This window comes from Sciurus carolinensis, chromosome 6, assembly GCF_902686445.1.
Source record: "Sciurus carolinensis chromosome 6, mSciCar1.2, whole genome shotgun sequence".
Taxonomy (NCBI): Eukaryota; Metazoa; Chordata; class Mammalia; order Rodentia; family Sciuridae; genus Sciurus; species Sciurus carolinensis.
The window spans coordinates 104,833,921-104,853,377 of NC_062218.1; the positions used below are offsets into that span (position 1 = coordinate 104,833,921).

At 38.7% G+C, this 19,457-nt stretch overlaps 1 protein-coding gene across 7 annotated transcripts in view; it reads right to left on the bottom strand.

Moving 5' to 3' along the window:
* The window catches only part of Ppp2r2b (protein phosphatase 2 regulatory subunit Bbeta), a 433,386-nt gene that overhangs the window by 223,794 nt on the left and 190,135 nt on the right, over positions 1–19,457 (bottom strand). The window contains exon 2 of one of the 7 annotated variants that reach the window (XM_047555463.1): positions 9,354–9,438. The exons of the other annotated variants lie outside the window; for them this stretch is intronic. Within the exon in view, the coding sequence (XP_047411419.1) occupies positions 9,354–9,390 (37 nt within the window). The 5' untranslated portion in view covers positions 9,391–9,438. The remainder of the gene's footprint in view (positions 1–9,353; positions 9,439–19,457) is intronic. 7 annotated transcript variants of the gene reach the window in all.

The following is a 19,457-nucleotide window of genomic DNA, read 5'->3' on the forward strand; positions in this document are numbered from 1 at the left end:
GTGGTTTGCATTACATTTCTATTGGGTGATGCTGGTCTATAATAATAGTCTGACTCTCAACAGTCCATAGTCAACAACATTTTTATGCTATGGCTCTTTTTTTAATCCACCTATTATGGTACATATGGAAGTCTCAAAGCTACTTTAAAATTTTTTTGTATCATCTACATTATTTTTATCTCATGCAAATTTTAAGAAATTTCCCAGGTACAAACTATAATACTCAGTCTCTTGGGGTGGAAAAGATCTTCACACAACTTGAGGGTCATTGTTTGCAAATCCTTTAATTCCATTTACAGGGTCATAATTTAGGGTACCATGACCTTCTTTTTTTTTTTTTTTTCTATGACCTTCTATCTGTACAACTGAAACAACCTCCTAACTAGTCTTCCATTCAAACTCACTTACCCTGCCCCTCACAATAGCCAGAGTGATCGTTCTAGAGTCCAAGTCTTACCCATTACCATCTTGCTTAAAAATGCCTATAGTTTTCTACTGACCTCAGAAAAAACCTAGTTCCTTTATCCAATCTTCCATTGCTCATACAATAAGGGTCCTGCTCACCTCTCCTGCCTACTTTCACTGATTATTCCCTCCCTACACTCCACACTCTATACCTTTGGAATTTGTTGCAGTTGTGTAGAGGTGACAATGCTTCCCATGCTTTTGAACTTTGCTTCTGTCGGAGCCCACGCCCATCACCCCCTCTCACCTGATCAACTCCTACTCTATTCTCCCTTTAGGGGTAGAGAAGGAGGCCAGGGTGTAGTGCATGGGATTCAATGGGAAGACACCTCTGTCCTCCAGAAACCTGTACCTTGCTGTTATAGGGCTGAGGTCTATCAGGGTGGATATACACTGCCAGCAAACATGCCTGACTCCAAGCATGCCCTAAGCTCACTCCATGATTCTCCCACTGAATCCTTGCCACAAACCTGTGCAAAGACAGGCACAGCTGAAGCTTATGTTTACCTAAGCACTATGTGTTTGGGCTTGTTCTAAGAAATGCACATACATTATCCCAGACTTCAGGGCATCTCTCGGAGGTAGGTACTATTATTATCCTATTTACCAACAGGGAACTGAAGCCCAGATGGATTTAGTGAATCACCCAGCTCCATAGCTGAAGGTTTGGGCTTCTAAGGTTTGACTTTACAGCCTCTAATGACTTGTGGCAGGTATAGTCATCATTTTAGAGATGAGGGAATAGAAATTCACCCAGGTTAAATAACTCACCCATGGTGGTCAAGTCAGAATTTTAAAAACCCACTTGATGTCCCATCATGTGCATAATTCTGTCATTACACTTGTATTACAACTGCCTACTGACTTGTTGACATCTCCCATTTGACTGGAACCTCCAGCTCTTTTTTTTTTTTTTTACTTAAACAGATTTTATTTATAAGAAGTATTAGATTAACAGAAAATTAAATAGTATAAAGAACTCATACAGGTGCATACCTGTAATCCCAGTGACTCAGGAGACTGAGGCAGGAGGATTGCAAATTCAAGGACAGTCTCAGAAACTTAGCGTGCACTTGCATCAAAATGAAAAGGGCTGGGGATGCAGCTCAGTGTAAAGTGCCCCTGGGTTCAATCCCCAGTACTGTAAAACAAAAAACTCTTGCATACCTCTTGCAAAGTTTCTCCTATTATGAACATCTTATGTTACTATGGTACATTGGTTATAATTAATGAACCAATATTGACACATAGTTATTTTAACTAAAGCCAGTGTTTATTCAGTTTTCCTTAGTTTTTACCTAATGTCCTTTTTCTGTTCTAGAACCCCATGTACACAGCCCTTGGTTGTCATGTCTCCTTAGCCTCCTCTTGGCTGTGAGTTTCTCAGACTTTCCCTGCTCTGATCTTGACAGCTTTGAAGAACACCAGGCAGGTATAGTGTAGGATGCTCCTTTTGGGATTCACTTGATGCTGTTCTCAGGATTGCAGCCCACAAAACAAAGTGCCATCTTCGTCACATCATGTCCATCAAGTACCTACTATCAACACGACTTGTGTTCATGCTGACCTAGAAGTCACTGGGAAGTTTACACTGAAGCAGTGGGAACAACGCCCATTGACTGCGCTCCTTGAAGGTATGTTACCTACATAATTTATTTGGAGTTCTTCTGCCTGGGATACTATTTCTCCCCTGCTGCATTTATTAATGTATTTTTCATATACTTATATCAGTATGAATATTTACTTTATACTTTGGGAAATAATCTAATCTTATGTTATTGCTCAAACTGTTGTTTTTTGGCCATTGGGGGCTCTTTTACTTGTGTTTCTGCGTCCTTTTGACACATTTCTATACGTAGTCACCTTCGTCTATATAAACATGGCATCTGTAACTCATAACCACACAGGTCATTCTGGCTTCCTCCCTTTACTTATTTATCTATAAATTCCCACTCCAACAGTGAGAAATGACTGTCAGTTTTTATGGACAGAATTGGTACCTTGTTCACTGCCATATCCCAAGTACAATGGTTGGAACATATAATGTATATGTTGGCCTGGTATTGAGTTTATCCCATAATCTCAATTCTGAAAGGGACTACACATAAATTTGCAAATGTTACAAAATATAGATTTCAAAGACTAAAATCACAACAATTTATCAGGGCAACAGTACAAGAGGGTGCACTAACAAAGGTCTGATTTAAGTGTTTTTATTCAACCCAGTGAAGGGAAAATGACAGTAATACATCTAAGCCATGCAAAAAGGATTCAGGCTTCCCTGAAAAGGATTCAAGTGGCATAAAATGGTTTGTTTCTCCACAGCAATTTACATTTATTAAAATAGATAATAGGCATAATCATTGTTAAAATAGAGCCCCTACCCTGAACAATACGTTCTCGAAGTTCCTGACAAACAGGCACAAAGCCATGGCAGATTAGACTCTTAAGTGGAGGATCACTTTAACAGCCCAGCAGAAAAACCAATCTCACACTTCTGGGAAGGAAAATAAGACCTGAGAACAGGCTTTGAAGGCAGAGGGTGAAGTACAAAGGGAAAGGTGCTAACGTGATGAATCCGCTAGAAGGGAAGCTGGGCTCCAATGACACTCTGCATTAATGATGCTAATTTATGTCTGGATAAGTGTGTGTGCATGACACAGAGGAAATTTCAAGAGATCTATGCTATACCGTGAAGGAGCTCATCCTGAATCTCTTGCAAGGCACGTGCTTTACACAGGGACTGCTTCACATGGGCATATATTATGCACATTCCATGTCATTTTCATATGAACAAATCACTTGTCTCCTTAAACCACTTCGACACCCTTTCCAATCTATTTTTGCAGTACAGCCAGAATGATCTTTTTTGAAAAACAAATCTGATCACTACTCATCCTCCACACATTTAAATATTTTAACAGTTTCCTTTTACTCCTACCCTGAAAAGCAGAAAGAATTCACATACCTTCAAGGCTCTGCAGGACGTAGCTTCTGATTAATGCCCACCCTGCAGGAACTCAAGCCACAGGGCCACCTTGCACTTCCCTGAACACACGTTCTACTGCACTCTAGGCCCCTTATACATGTGGTTTCCTCTGTCTGGTTGTCCCTTCTCCAGGGAAGCCTTCCCTGCCTGGCCAGCCCTCTTACTACACACCATCATGGCACCACAAACTCTTCCTTGAATGAATTTGTCACAGTTGCACATTTGTCCTTGTTATTCTTTGATTAATGTATTTCCCCAGAGGGCCTTGCCACTCTGTATTCCTGGCACCTAGCTCCATGCCTGGCACACAGTAAATGCCCAGTAAATATCTACTAAATGAACGAATCACCAGCATCCACCCACCGTGTTGTCAAGGTTTTCCTGAGCGTTAGAGCTCACTCTTCTTTGTATTCTGAGGAGTATGTTATTTCACACCAGAAATTTGATTGGTTACCATAGAGATGAGTATAAGAAATATCGCTGCTAGGTTTTGGTAGTTTCCAAAGAAACAGGAGATCTTTATTTACTGTATGGGCCATTAATGTGTTGAAATGAATTATGTGAAAATGGCATGTAGGGATCAACTACTGATGGGATGGTACTCATCGGTGGTCAGGTTCTATCCTTTAAGATCACTGTTATCAAGTAATTTTGCTTTATTTCACAATGCTCAAATACTACACAGGTTTATAAGCTGAAATCATTGGGCCCAATTTCATTTAACATTCAATAACTATTTACTGATCATAGTTGTTACACACCAGGTACTTTTAGAGGATTACGTACATGCTAAGGGAGAAAGGCTCTTACCTTCATATGGAGGAGAGAGCCAATACACTAACAAGCATACAGCATCATTGCTGATTGTTATTAGTGATTAAAAGGAAAGAAATCCTGTTCTGTATGAGCAAGATCATTCTATTATTTCATCATGATCTTAACTGATCCAAATGCCACACTGGGCTAACCTGCATTCTTATTGCTTCATCGTACCAAGTAGTTCAGAATATTTCCTTTTAACTTCATGAAGAAGTAAAGGATTCTATACGCTAGTGTCATTTTCTATAGCATTTAAATGTATGTATTTTCTTAAATAAACAAACAGGAAATAAGGTCTAGATATCACAGGGAGTCACTATAACTTCTTGACATTTCCATTGCTAGTTTTTCCCCATGTTTTTTTAATTGGTGCATTACAATTATATATAATGGTGGTATTAATTACTCCACATTTGTACATCCACACAATATAAAATATAATTTGGCCAATACTATTCCCCAGTACTTCCCCTTCTCCTTTATTTGGTTTTTTTTTTTTTTTTTTTTTTGGTACTGGGGGTTGAACTCAGGGGCATTGACCACTGAGCTACAGTCCCAGTCCTAATTTGTATTTTATTTAGAGAGAGGGTCTCACTGAGTTGCTTAGAATCTCACTTTTACTGAGACTGGCTTTGAACTTGTGATCCTCCTGCCTCAGCCTCCCAAGCTGCTGGGACTACAGGCATGTGCCACAGCCCCCAGCTTACTGACAGTTTTTACTAACTCCAGAAGATCAAAATCCTTGTTGTCTAAGATGCATATCTCAACAGTTTGAGGGATGAGTAACACATGGTGTAGTGATGCACAAAATATTTAAAGAGAATGTAAATTTTACAAAGCATGGGTGATGACTCTCTTAATAACCATTATGAACCTTGAGGTATAGGACAGTATTTATAGCTCCACTGGTCCTCAATATTTATGTGTTAAAATGTTTGCTGAGTGAATGGTGAAGCTTTGAGAAAGGTGGCCAGTTGAAGTATGAGGCCAGAGTGAAGTCAAAAGAGAAAATTAAAACTGAAGTTGCTATCTTATCAAGAAGAAAAATCACAAAGAAAGGGCACCAAGAATAGTATCCTCTCCATCCCCTTTGACTAAGGTTGCAGGATTGTGAGGAGCAAGGAAACTGGGAGACTCAGGAACTGACCCCAGCTGCCCCAAAGTGCTACAGCTCAAGACTAATCCTTCAGTCCACTGTGACCAGTGGAGAAGGACAATCAACAAATTGATAAGTTATTCTGTTTACACTCCTGAACAAAAAACTAATTTGCTTTCAACCTAACAAATCATAGCTTGATTACAGGTCATTAGTGACCATTAATACATAAAACTGTTTGCATTTCATGTATATCTGAATGACAGCCTTGCCTTTCACACTAGCTCAGTCAAGTTTTCAAAGGGGGAAAAAAAAAACCCTTATCTGGCCTCAAGCAAGACAAAACAAGCTAACAATTAACCTTTGGAATTGAACTATGACACAGAAGACTTCATTATTTTGGTTCATCGTTGTTCTGTGTACTGGAGAATCAGCCATTCCCTTTGTAGAGGAGATGTATATTTCTGTGCCAAAAGATTGTGCAACTGCCTTTTTCCAATCATTCTCAATAACTCCCAGTGACTGATGCACTGGCCAGCAACACAGATCTGCTTCTGTGGTACCAGTATAGACCATCCTCAACACACAGCATGATGGCTGATTAGAGTCCAGATAAATGCAGGGAGCACCTTGAGAAATAACAGAAGGGTCAGGAAGTGTATCTGGTTTTACAAAGAAAAGTGGTGGCAGAGTAATCTAGAAACTTTAGAAGTCCAATTGGAGTTTTGGATTATCCATATTAGGAGTCAAGACTCTTAAAAAGAATTGGATAATTGCCAAACCTCCATTCACTTTGTGCTGAGCAGTACAGAGAGAGGGGCATGGACTGAAAAACAGTGATTACCAATTTCAGAAATGTTTGAGTTTTTTTTTTTTTTTTTTTTTTTTTTTTTTTTTTGGTACTAGGGATTGAACACAGGGGCATTTAAGCACAGAGTCACATCTCCAGTTTGAGACAGGGTCTTGCTATATTGCTGAGCTGGCTTTGAACCTGCAATCCTCCTGCCTCAGCCAACCAAGCCACTGGGACTATAGGCATGCACCACTACACCCAGGTATTTGAGCAGTAACCATTTCTAACAAATGTCACTTAGGAGTAAGCTCATGATCCATCTCATCTAATGTCCTGTTTTGCCTCATAAAAAGTCCCCCAGGAATGCCACTCATGAGTACTAGCATGCCAACCATCAAATTAGAGGCATTTCTAACAAGGCAAGTTTAGCAGTCCACATAGCATCAGCTGCACTTTTACTTTTTATCCTGGACTGGCTTCTGAACACCTTGGTTCTTGCTTCAGCTCAACAAGGACAGGGGCAACACTGAGTTCCATGCAATTCAAAAGGCCCTTGCAGAGCAGTTATCCTGTTCATCTTTATATCAACCTTATGGAAAAGATTATGAATGTTAAGGGAGTGATGGAAAATGCAGTCTCTAAAGTCCCACTTGTTAATTCTCAAATCCTGACCTTTCTAATTACTTTCAGGTTGAACTTGAACAAGTTACTTTACCTTTCCAGGCTTCAGTTTTCCCATTTGCAAACACACTACAGTACCTACCTTACAAGGTGACTGTTAAGCTGCAATAGGTTTAGTACCCTAAACACATAATAAGGGCTCAATAAATATTTACTGCTATTACTAAAGTAGGTGCTCAACAAATAATGAATTAAAGAATAGATGCCAGACTCTCTTCTTACCAATCTGCTGCTGCATATTCAAGTACTATTTCTCATTAGGACATATTTTGGGAAATCAGAGATAGCCATATATGCCTTCTTGCCTTAAACAGCTATTAAATAATCTCAATCCCATGTTGAGAATTCAAGGCAATCTTAACCTAATTCAAGAGGAGTCCATTTCTGAAGAAAATAGCTAAACTTATGAAAAAAAAATACCTTTGAAGCCACTTCACATTCTATTATCACACACATGCTCATTTTATGCCTCACATTTGTTCACTAAATGACATACAACACTTAAATAGTTACCAACTTCTTGGCATTTTGAAAGGGCACTATCTTTGTATTTTAAAAGGATTTTTCAGAAACATTTGGGTTTGATGAGGTACAGTGAGAGGTAGGTATTCATTCTTGCCATTCTTCCTCACAAGCTCTTCAAAATTCCAACTCTCAACAGTCCCTTTTTTATTTGCAGATTTTGTGCTTTTTAAAAATTTGAGTCTGACATAACAGATATGATCAAGTAACACAATACTTCAATCCTTTCTCCTCCTCTTCCTCTTGGAAAAGGAAGAAAAAGGGGCATAAGTGTTGGAAATCCATTCCAAGCTTTTCCAGTTTCATCCCATTACAGTAACATCATCAAGAGCCAAGCAAATCCTCAATTAATATCATATTGGAATTCATTGAAATTGTTACTGGTTGGTCTGAAACGAACAAAAAGGTACATTGAAATTACAAAAGATACAAAGCCTTTATTAAAATAGGTCAGACAAAAATTTTAAATTTTCTATAGCCAGGGAAGAGCTGAACTACACCTCAAACCACATACACACCCAGGTATTATTTAAAAGTAAACCCTGGTGGTCTCTTATCATCTTATATTTAAAAAACATTAAGAACTATTATGTATGGAGAGGGGACTGAGAATGTAACTCAGTGTTAGAGTTCTTCCTTAGGATGTGTGAGACCCTGGGTTTAATTCCTAGCATTGCCAAAAAATTATATATAATTTTATATATGTATATATATAATTTGCAAGGAGTCCACCATAAACATAGAAAGTTAAAAGGTTGCATGGCTCCTTCAGGACATCAATGCCTGACACTTTTTCCCCCACAGGCTGATGGAAGGTATATATAAACACACACACACACACACACACACACACACACATACATACACGTATAAACATGCAAGCACATAGACCTGCCCTTGCTTTTCTTCCCTTTTTGGTCTTTGACCACTTTTAGATTTCACTCGTCCTATGATACACATTTATTGGGAAACTTTCCCCATTCCTTTCTGAAAGGGAGTGCTTCTGAGTTTTACCCTTTCATCTGTCTCAACATTTGTGTCAACCACTATTATAAACTCTACCTTTAGGGAGGATCTCTGATGATTCTTTTTCTTAAATCAAAATACAGTTCTTTCGTACAATTTTTCTCCCAGGACCCAAACATACAGCCAAATGTGAAGAACACAAAGATAAACAGCCTCACCATATACAGTTTGAAGTCTTCATGCCAGTTCAGCCAAACAGGTGCAATTGCTTAGGGGTTACCATGAGAGGGTTTCCAATTACTTAATACAGGTTCATGGTTACTGTTTTTCCTACAGTGATTTCTAGGTGGACTTTCTCATTCAAAATTACCCATTTATTGAGATTCTTTCTTTCTTCATTATATCAAAGTAAGATGGCCATATTATCTACATCTTGGTCTCCTGGCCCCAAACCTTTTTCTTTGTTCAAGCAATTAATATCTGTCTAGTTCACTAGCCTATTCAACATGTCCCTCCAGTATCAATAAAGTAGGTTCCACTTTTGTCTAACCAATGTTCTCTCTCCTGCTAAGTTCAAAATCAGTAATAATTTATCATCTCCATGTATTTTTGGTCAAAATATGTTCTCAGTTCCCAAAACCATAAGTCAAACTATGTCTCATGTGTAACTTTTTTTTTTTTTTTTCCAGTAGCAGAGATTGAACCCAGGGGCACCTAATCACTGAGCAATATTTCAAGCCCCTTTTTCATATTTTATTTAGAAGCAGGGTCTTGCTAGTTTGCTTTGGGCATTCCCTAAGTTGCTGAGGCTGGCATTTAAACTCGTGATCCTTCTGTCTCAACCTCCCCAGCCACTGGGATTATAGGCATGACCCACTGCACCCAGTTTCATGTATAATAACTTTTAATCATATGAATCAATTTACTAGGGTCTCAAGGAATAACTTAAGCAATTGAACTATGCAGCACGTCCTTATTGCTATTTTATCAAGAACAGTAAGTATAAATAATAGTACTAATACCTTTATTTCCATAGGTGCTTTCATCTGGATAATTCATGCTTCATTATTGTGCCACTACTCTCTGTCTCAGGCTCTCCCTTGGCTCCTGTGACAAACACGGGGTTCAGATCCAGACTCCAGGAGGTAGCGATGCTTCAACTTTTGGCAACATACAGGCGCACTTACACACTTCCCGCATCCCCCCACAGTCTGCCTGGGTGAGGTGGTCCTGCCCTGCCAAAATCCAGGCTACAGAGGGGACACAATCAACACCACAAAAACTTCCTGTGCTCTGTCCCCTCAACTAGAGGTGGACTGCCCTCTGAAATTTGGGGACATTGAGAAAACAGCTCTTAAGGTGTTGCTCTGGATCAGCGGGGGCAAAAGCACCATCCAGGAAACCGAGAAAGCCCTCTGAGGCCCCATCACAGACCGATTATACCAGAAACTAGGGGTGGTGCCTGACAATTTGTAGTTAACAAGTGCATCAGGTGATTCCAGTGTACGTTAAGGATTGAATGCAGCTAGGGTTCTGTGGAGGCTGCAGTGGTGAGGCCAGGGGTCTTCACATAGCTAAAGGGGATCCCCGTGGCAGGAAGCTAAACATTTGGGGTCCGGCTTTATAGGGCAGAGCTAGGAGTAAGGGGGAAACCTGTGGGACTGTTCTGGTACAGAACAGCTTGTGCAACTGAACTGTTCAGAGGCAGGAACACATCATCTCACTGATTAGAAACAGCTGCATTGTGGGAGGCCTGGGGTTCAATCCCCAGCAGCTGAGGGAAAAAAGAGAAAGCTCTCAAAGTGTTCAGATGTATGCGCTGAATAAAGTAGTACAAGGAGAAACAATTAAAAAAAAATGCAAGATTAAAAAGTAAAAAGCAAAACAAAATGAGGCTTTAATGGGAAGCTTCAACATACCATTAATACAGAAAGAGAGGTTTATAATTAACCTGCTGGCATTAATTTTTAATAACTTAAAGCTCTTGCCTTTAAAACCCACCTTACTGATGCTGCATTGAAAAGATAATGGATTTTACTTTCCTCAGTGCTTTATTTCAAATTCATGAAAGGGCAATGGGAGGGCTGGGGTTGTGGTTGGATGATAGAGCACTTGCCTAGCATGTGTGAGGCACTGGGTTTGATTCTCAACACCACATAATTAAATAAAGGTATTGTGTCCATCTACAACTAAAAAATATCAGAAAAAGAAATAGGCAGTTGTGGGCTTAGATTCTCACAAATTCCAGCCCCAAAGGTTATTATTTAAAAGGAATCAAATCACTACATGCCAGAATTGATACTGGATCAAAGATTAAGCTTGGGGTGTTAACTTATTCATGTTGTTTTGTAGGAAAAACAATTTCTTTCAACAGAAATGTTATACTTTAAGACTTAGAGATAACTGTACTTTAATGAAAATACAACCTAACATTACTTAGCAAATACTACACACTTTGCACCTGGGACCATCCTGAGCACACTACGTGCACTGTTGTGTTTCATATTCACAATGGCTTCATGAAGTGCAGCACTGTCATCCTCATCTTAGAGATGGGGCACTTGGTCTTAGAGAGGTTAAGTAATTTGTCTGAAGACACAGAACTAGTAAATGGTAGAACCAGTCATTTACTGAGTCTCTGTTCTTTACCCACGTAAGTATATCTTTTAATGTAATTCTGAACCCTAGGGATTAGGAGAGGAGGAAGAATATATGGTCTGGGCAAATAACACTTATGACCATTTAAGTATTCTAGAAATATGGCAAACAACCAAGCAACTACTTATTGAATGTTCAATGCACATTAGGGACTGTACTAGCCATGGTACAACCTTTGTGTCAATCCTCACAAACACCATAGAAGCAAATTACTGTTATTTTACATATGGGAAGCTGTGGTTGATAATTTCATAAACCCACGTTCTTACTAAAGATTTCACTGCTCACATAATGAAATGGAGACAAGGCAAAAGATAAACACTGTGTGTAAAAATCAGGCATCAAATGTAGCTTCCTCACCCTTACATTATGTTTCTGGGGATAAGAGTGGTATCTGTGAAGAGCTGTCTAGAACACCTGTTTTCTTACTTGTTCCAAGTAACAGATATTTGTGAGTTAGATATTTGGGTGTAGTTTGTAGCCATGAAATAGAACCAACTCCATTGACTTTTCCATCCCAAAGTTCAGCTCTTTGAGGCTTGAAGCACTGGCCAGAAATGTGGCCCCCAAGACTATTCCATTTGGTAATAGTAACGGTCAATGATCTTAGCAACAAAGTGCATCTCGTACCCAAGCCCAACAGTCAAGGGGCCTGGACCATGCACAAAAAGATAAATACTGCATGTCCTCGGTCATGTGGAAATTTAAAAAAACTTGAGTTCTTAGAAGTGAAATAGAACAGTGATCACTAGCGGGCAGGAAAAGAGAGGAAGGAGAGAAGAGGAAGGAGAAAAAGTGTGTGTTTGGAGAGGGGTGGTGAAGACAAGGCACAAAATTACATGCCAAAGCAAACCAACAGGAATTAGAAGAAGAAAAAAGAGGATACAGTACACAAAGTTGCTCCACCCAGAGAACTTCATGCCAAGAGTGTCAGTAGCCACCATCTTGTGGAGATTCGGCAAGAATGAGCACCTTTTTCCAAGAATCTAAGATTTCATCTAGTTGGGACGTCATTGAGAGGTGATTTATCTAGTCTTGTAGTATCATGGAAACAGCCCTGTTTTAGGCATCAAAATGTCTGACCTAAGTATTTTCTCTACCATAAATTAGGTATGTGATCATAAGCAAGTCGATCAACTCCAACGGATCCATTTCCTTATTGAGGAAATGAGAATAAATAAAACAGTCTTCATGTTCATTGTACCTAGTAGATAAAAACTGTGAAAATACACTGCAGAAATCTAAAAGCCCTTCACAAGTGGAAGATGGCATTACTGTTTGATGTAACTTCTTCCTTGTTCCAAAGATGACCATTTTGGATCAACTTGTTTAGTCAAGTTGGTTTACTAATAGATTAACTTAAAAGGCAAGAGGAAGGAGTATTCTTTAAAAAGTTGAAAGTTATCAGCAGTACCAAAAACATCTGTGGAACTGTTTTCTAAATTGTTTTGACAGTTAAGGGGGATTTGTTTCTAATGGCCTTACTTCCTTGTGAATGTGGCAAACCCCCAGATTAGCTCCTGTCAGTACGAAATAGCCAGAGACACCTTTCTGCGAAAGCCAACGAGGAACATCACCAACCCACTATGTCAATGAACAAGACACAGACAATCTTAGTAGTTCAATAAGAAGGACTCAGTGTGTTTTGTCAAAGATGCCTTGGATTCCTATTCAAATTCTTGGGTGCCAAGTTATTCTCTCTTGCCTGCCTACATTAGAGTAGAATTTGTCTCATATGTAGTAAAAGGAGGTAGTGTGAAGGACATTTTTACGTATGGAAAAAGAATTCTATCTGGAGTTCACCTTGGAGAGGTGGATAAAGACAACATTGAATACTATCTTAACTGATTTTATACCTGTTAGAAGGATTCAACCAAGCCATTCAAAAGCAAAGACATGAAAATCCAGGAAAGCAATTCTTTTTATGACTACATTTACCTTGGACTTTGGTTAACCCTCAACTTGTGATGGATCATAATGGTTTGTGATGCAGTATCATCCTACTTTTCTTGTTCTGGTTCTTCTCTTAAAATATTTTGTAGGTCACCAAGAACAGGTATAACTGAAGCAAAGGTTATGGTAATCTAACTATTCATTTTCCTTGGGCCTATACTTAGAAAAGCATATTCATTCTTTCAAGCCACTAGTAGTGGAGCTAGAAAAGTGCTGATCAATTGTTCTGACTCTGGCTCAAGGTCATCCTACCAAGATTACTTTTCAGGGCACTGAAACCATGCAAGTTGCTTGGATCATGAAATCAAGGAAGAAAATCAAGGCTTTTCAGACATAAAACACAACATACTTCCCACGGTCAAGATTATTGCATGAGTGCACGGTGGCATTTTTCTGCTTCTCTGAAAAATGTGTCCATGCTCTGTCACTAACAACCATACTGCAATATGCTGCTCTCAAATAGTTACACCCATGCACAGACCTCTCCAGTAGGTCTGGTTGTCACTAATCCATTGATCAAACATTTTAAGACTGACTTTGGCAGAACATGCCAGAAATTCCTTCAGGGTAATTAAAACCACCTTCTGTGTCAATAAACACAGACTGTGAGATCTTTCCTGTGCAGAGGAGCTGGCTCTGACCTGCTGGCTCTAGGACATTTTTTCTTAAATGGGTTTTCCATCATTACAATTGATTTTCACTGACTCATCCAGACCCTTGCCCAGGTCCCATATGAAAAGGTTGGCTGAGATATCATCTTACCCTTCTTTCAGCCAAGAGACAAGGACCAAAGGGGTTCTGAACCTAAGACCAAGCTCACTGCCAAAACACTTTCACCCACCTTATGGGTAAAAGACATTGAAAAGGATTCTTGCTACAGAATTTGACAGTCCCTAGCATCCTTACCACTACTCTTCCAGGGTTCAAACTCATTTTCATTTGAAGGATTAGAAATGTGTCTTCAAAGTAAAAAAAGAAGAACTAAGGTGAATATTTACTACATTGATATCCAGAGACTAGTCCTCTGCAATAGTAGATCCTCCATGAATTGTTTTCAATACAGTGACAGCTTTATTGTTATTATGTAAACAATGTATGTTCTTATTCATAACTGTCATACACTGGAGGAAATAAAGATAAATAGTAGAAATTACTTAAAATTTTATCAACCTGATATAACCATCATTAATATTTTAGTAGCCATCTATTTCATAGAATTCTTTATGTACCCATACAGAATTTCATATAAAAGCAATTACACTATATATACACTTTTAATCATGGATATGGCTTCCCTTAATTATCTTTTAAAATATAGTCCTTTTTTTGCTTATGTGTTTCCTCCCCGTACCAACCCCTACAACATGAATGAAGTTTCAGTTGCTTAATAAATACTTGTTGAGTGATTAAAGAATAGACTGAAAGAACAAGCACATAAACAGATGAATGGATGAAAGAATAAATAATAGGTTATGCTCTGAATTAGCCAGTAGAGATTCTAAGTGATTAAAAAAAATATATATCACATAGACACCTTTTTTGACATCTCCCCTGTATCTTTTGACTTCAGTGGAGGGTAGAGAACCTAGCTTCAACATGCTTACAGAGATCTATCTACCCAAATGTACATTTCCAAGTAAAGAATTTGTAGGCTGCAGCCCTAACTAGAGAGAAGTCATCAATTCACTCTCAAATTGAAATCAAGTTCAAAAATCATGCACTAAGCACCTACATGCTAAGACTGTAGCACAGGGCAAAATAATGAAGCAAAGATGTGGTCACTGCCTTCTGGAAGTGTCTGTCTTGTCAGGGAGACAATGTGCAGGATCTGTCTCATCCTGGCTGATTGAACTCAGGCCTTAGTTTCTACACTGTGAAATGGCGACAATACCTGTACCTCATGGAATTGTGATGATTTAATAAAAACTTGAGAAATTCAGAAAACAAAAACAACAACAACAAAAAAATTCTTGAAAAAAGAAAAAGCAGAATGGAGACAGAGTTTGTAGGTACCAGAGAAGGAGAAAGAACACACATGGAGGCACAGAAGTGGGAATGGCTGAGAGTGGCTGAAGATGAGCTATGAGACCCTCAGAAGATGGGGGGCCAGGCAGGAAACAGTGAGCCTCAAAAGCACAGGAGAAAATTGTGAGCAGACCAATCTTCTTAAAGGGGCAAATGGAAGTAATAAACTTTTTTTTCCTTTTCAGCATGTGACAATGTCTAGATCAGGGCCAACCATATGAGTGACTCAAAGACGACCTGCTTGTCAAGTAACTGGAAAAAGAAAAGATCTGGCTTGCATAACAGGCTCAAGTCCAAATTTCTAAGACTTATAGGAAAAATTCTGATCGGAAAATTTCCATCTCAAATTGTGCTGAGGAAGCTTTGGGACTGAGTAAGCCCGCTGGCAGCAGAAGCACAGTATGATAATCAGATTGCTTTTGCATTCTTCACCACAGCACAGAGTTCAGGTCCTGGTGAGACCTCGGCAAGGTTCTGATCTCTGACTCCACAAGGGGACAGAAGAAGGGATTAGAATCAGTCATTGTAACAGCTGGAAGCAGTGAACTGCCCTGATCTCTTCCATTAGCTCAGAGTTCTGGGTTTAGTCTCCCCACAACCACATTATATCTTGGCTTTTTAAATTAGTGCCACCGATGAGTTTCAGAAGCCTGTCCCCACATATCTGTGCTCTTCTAATCAATACTTGCTCACACCATCCCACTTGTCTCTAAGACAGAAGAAAAGGGGGATGACAGGTGAATTTTTATAATTATATGCTCAGATTTTCCATTGAAACTTAGTGTTTCTAGAAGTAGCTTTAACACTTTTAATCCTCTGAAGCAGCAACTGGGTCACTACTAATCACAAGTGTTTATCCACTCAGCTGTCCATCCATCTATCCATCCTTATATTTTTTGTACTGAGCATGTAGTAATACATATACTGTGTATTATTTTTTAAAAAAAGGTAAAAATTTTAAGTAAAAAAAAATTCTCGTCTGGGTGTGGTGGTGCATGCCTGTAATTCCCAGTTACTCAGGAGGCTGAGGCAGGAGGATCTCAAGTTCGAGGCAAGCCTGGGCAACTTAGTGAGACCCTGTTTCAAAATAAAACAGGAGGAAGGGGTAGGTTGGGGATATAGTTCAGTGGTAGAGCAATTGCCTAACATATGCAAGGTCTTGGATTCAATCCCCAGAGTGCCAGAAGCAGGGGGTGGGGTGGGGTGGGGGTGGGGAGAGAGGGTCTCAAATAATTTAGTATTGTTACTTCAAGACCTCAAGACACTTTTGAAAGGTAAAATACCCCCAAAAACTCAAGTCAAATGAATTGGAACTTCACATTGACCCCCAACTATAATCCCCAAAGACTGCTGAAGTGTAGACCGCAAACATACTTTCAAATGGACTAAAAATCTTTCACTAAAAATATAACCCTGGTGGTAATTTATAAGATTTGTACTTTTCACTTAAATCATAGTGCTGGGTTTGAGGAGAAAACTGAAGATGTTTGAAAGTATCAAAACAATTATAGGTAGAGTTATTTTCTCAGCTTTGTCTGGGTTCAAATTACATTCAACTAGACATAGTATTAACCACCCCCGCTCTCAAAGTAAAAAAGTTAGCACAGATTTCAGAAATGTAAAATGTGTAGCCCATGAGAGGTTTGCTCATTAAACAAACATACTGCTTGTCTTACTGGGTCAATCATTCTTTGAAGTTACCTACTTATCAGTTTTAAGAAAATTAACATTTCTGGGTCACCAGGTTCCATATACTTATCTACAAATGATGCCCTGGAACCATGAAAGTAATTTTATTTAACAGAGGTGGGCAACTAAATCCCAGGGAACTAACAGCTCACCTAAGTACTTAATGGCAGAAGCTGAGGATTGTACCTGCTTCTTCTCTCAGGAAGGGCCAAAGAACCCGGAGCTCTGAGAGGAGCAAGGCCAATGGAATCAAATTAAAAGGCAATGGTTACATCTATATGAAATTTTTTCCAATATTCAGCTCATTCAACTTTTCTGGAATAACTTTTACACCCTAAAAATCAGTGCCAATGTAAGTTGGAGGCAAAATATGAATAAAACAATGGTGGGGAAAGACCATAGCAATTGCAAAAGTATTCCTGGGCATAACTGTTTTAAAGCCTTTTTTAGGTATGTGGTTCTGGGGATTGAACCTAGGCCTTGCACATGGTAGGCAAGCACTCTACCATTGAGCTATACCCCCAAGCCTGGAATGACTAGTGTGGAAGGCAATTTTCAACACCGTCTAGAAACTTAACTGTTCATATCATTTAACCCAGCAATTATGCTTTTAGAAACTTATTCTAAAAATTACCAAACACACGATTTATAGTCATGCCATTATTTCTCACACAATCATAACAGCAAAAACTGGGAATAATATAAACTTCCAGCATTCAGTGGATGGTAAAAATATGCATCAACTATGGGATGTTATAGAAAAATGCTCATAGTGTTATGTTTAGGGCTCAAATTAAACATGATAACATTTTATACATAATTCCAGCATTCACTCATCTCTCTCTCTCTCTCTCTCTCACACACACACACACACACACACACACATGCACAGAGCCTGGAAAGAATTAGATAGAAAATGCTTATGATGATTATGTCTGGAGTTAGAGGTAAATTTGATTGTCTTTCTTAAATATTTCTCTACAGTCCAAATTTTTATTGGTGAGCATGTACTTTGCTTGCCTGTAGAATCTTTTTTTTTCCACTACATAGTACTTAGCAAGATTTATGTTTAGAGTCATACTTATGTTTATTTAGTGTGTATTTTCTCAATAGAACACACACTCCATGGAAGCAGGTTCTTTATCTGATTTTTAATTGTATACCTACATTATTTAAGCACAGTGCCTAATATATAATACAAAATTTTTTAAATGGGTGCTGAGTGAACAACTGGAGGAACTCTACTTAGAATGAACTATGGCTATGATGGGGATTCCATGAGCCAGCAAACACTCTCTCTTCAACCTCCAGTTCATCTGCTCAACTAACTTGCTTTCTTTTGCCTTCTAACATCACAAGTCTCCATCCCCCAATAACAAGGCCTTTGCTACTCTTCTCCACTTGTCAGCATCTCCCAAGGCCCCTTCCCCTACTAAACTTAACTCCACCTGGTCAGTTAAACTTCCCTCTAGCACTAACTGCAGTCACTCACTTGGAAGATGAACATCTTTTGAACTTTTATCAGGTTCCTAATACATTTTTTTTTTTTTTTTAGAATGGGAGCTATCAGAGTATGGTCTACAGATCAACATCTGATTTTGTAGCTAGTGTTTTACTAGAACACAACCATGCCTATATTCTACAATGGAAAAGTTGAATAGACTGACAGAGAAAGGCTAACATATTTACCATCTGACCCTTTTCAGGAAAAGTTTACTGACCTCTGTTTTGAATGTCCATATGCTTATATGAAATGGAGATAGATTTTCATCCTATTAGGTTATTCTCTGGGTAATATGGAATCCTAACTATATGTCCAAGAGTTTCATGCAATAAAACTTACTGCAATATACCTGTTTGCACCTAAACACATACCTTTGTACATGTGTGTGTGTGTGTGTGTGTGTGTGTGTGTGTGGTGTTGCAAATTGGACTCAGGGCCTCATATATACCAGGCAAGTGCTCTACCACTGAGCTATACTCTGAGTCCCAGAATATATATTTCTTTGTTGATACCTGCATTCACATTTTGGGTCTGCTGATCAATATTGGGCAGATTATACAAATTTTCTAAGACTCAGTTTCATCATGAATAAAGTAAAAATAAATTTTTTCCTTTCTTCATTTCCTCAATAAATGTATAATGAGTGCTACTTGCCAGGCACTATACTAGGAGTTAGATAAACAATGGTGAATTAGACCTTGAAGTCTCACCTAATTCAGCTTCAACTATACATACTTCTGAGGGCTACTGTGAGGAGAATGTATATATGTATATATATATACACATACACACACATACATACATATACATATATACACACACACATATATATGTACACATATATACACATATACATATACACATATATTTGTGTACATATATATGCACACACATATCATATACTCAGCATATGTGGGACTCAATAAATAGTACATCTATACATAGTGCATACTAAATCACATACAGGACATACAGAGTAGTTATCCAAATTCCTGCTACATGGTAAGCACTTAGAATATAGTATCTCTTCTTGCTCATAATTACAACAGGAACTCTTTTAACAATCCTCAGAGTAGCTGACTCACTGGATGAAAATGTGCGTTGCCTTCCCCCTACAAAATGGGCCAACAGCAGAGTCTATAAATGAGGCTAATCTAGGAGGCCAATCTCTGGTGCATAGGCACTTCAGCTTCTTCAGGTTGAGTTGCAAGTTTACTGAGATTTGGTTATTTGTTCCCAAATCCCTCGATACTGGTTATATGTGTTATTTAATTAAGTATCATAGAAAGTGATGAAA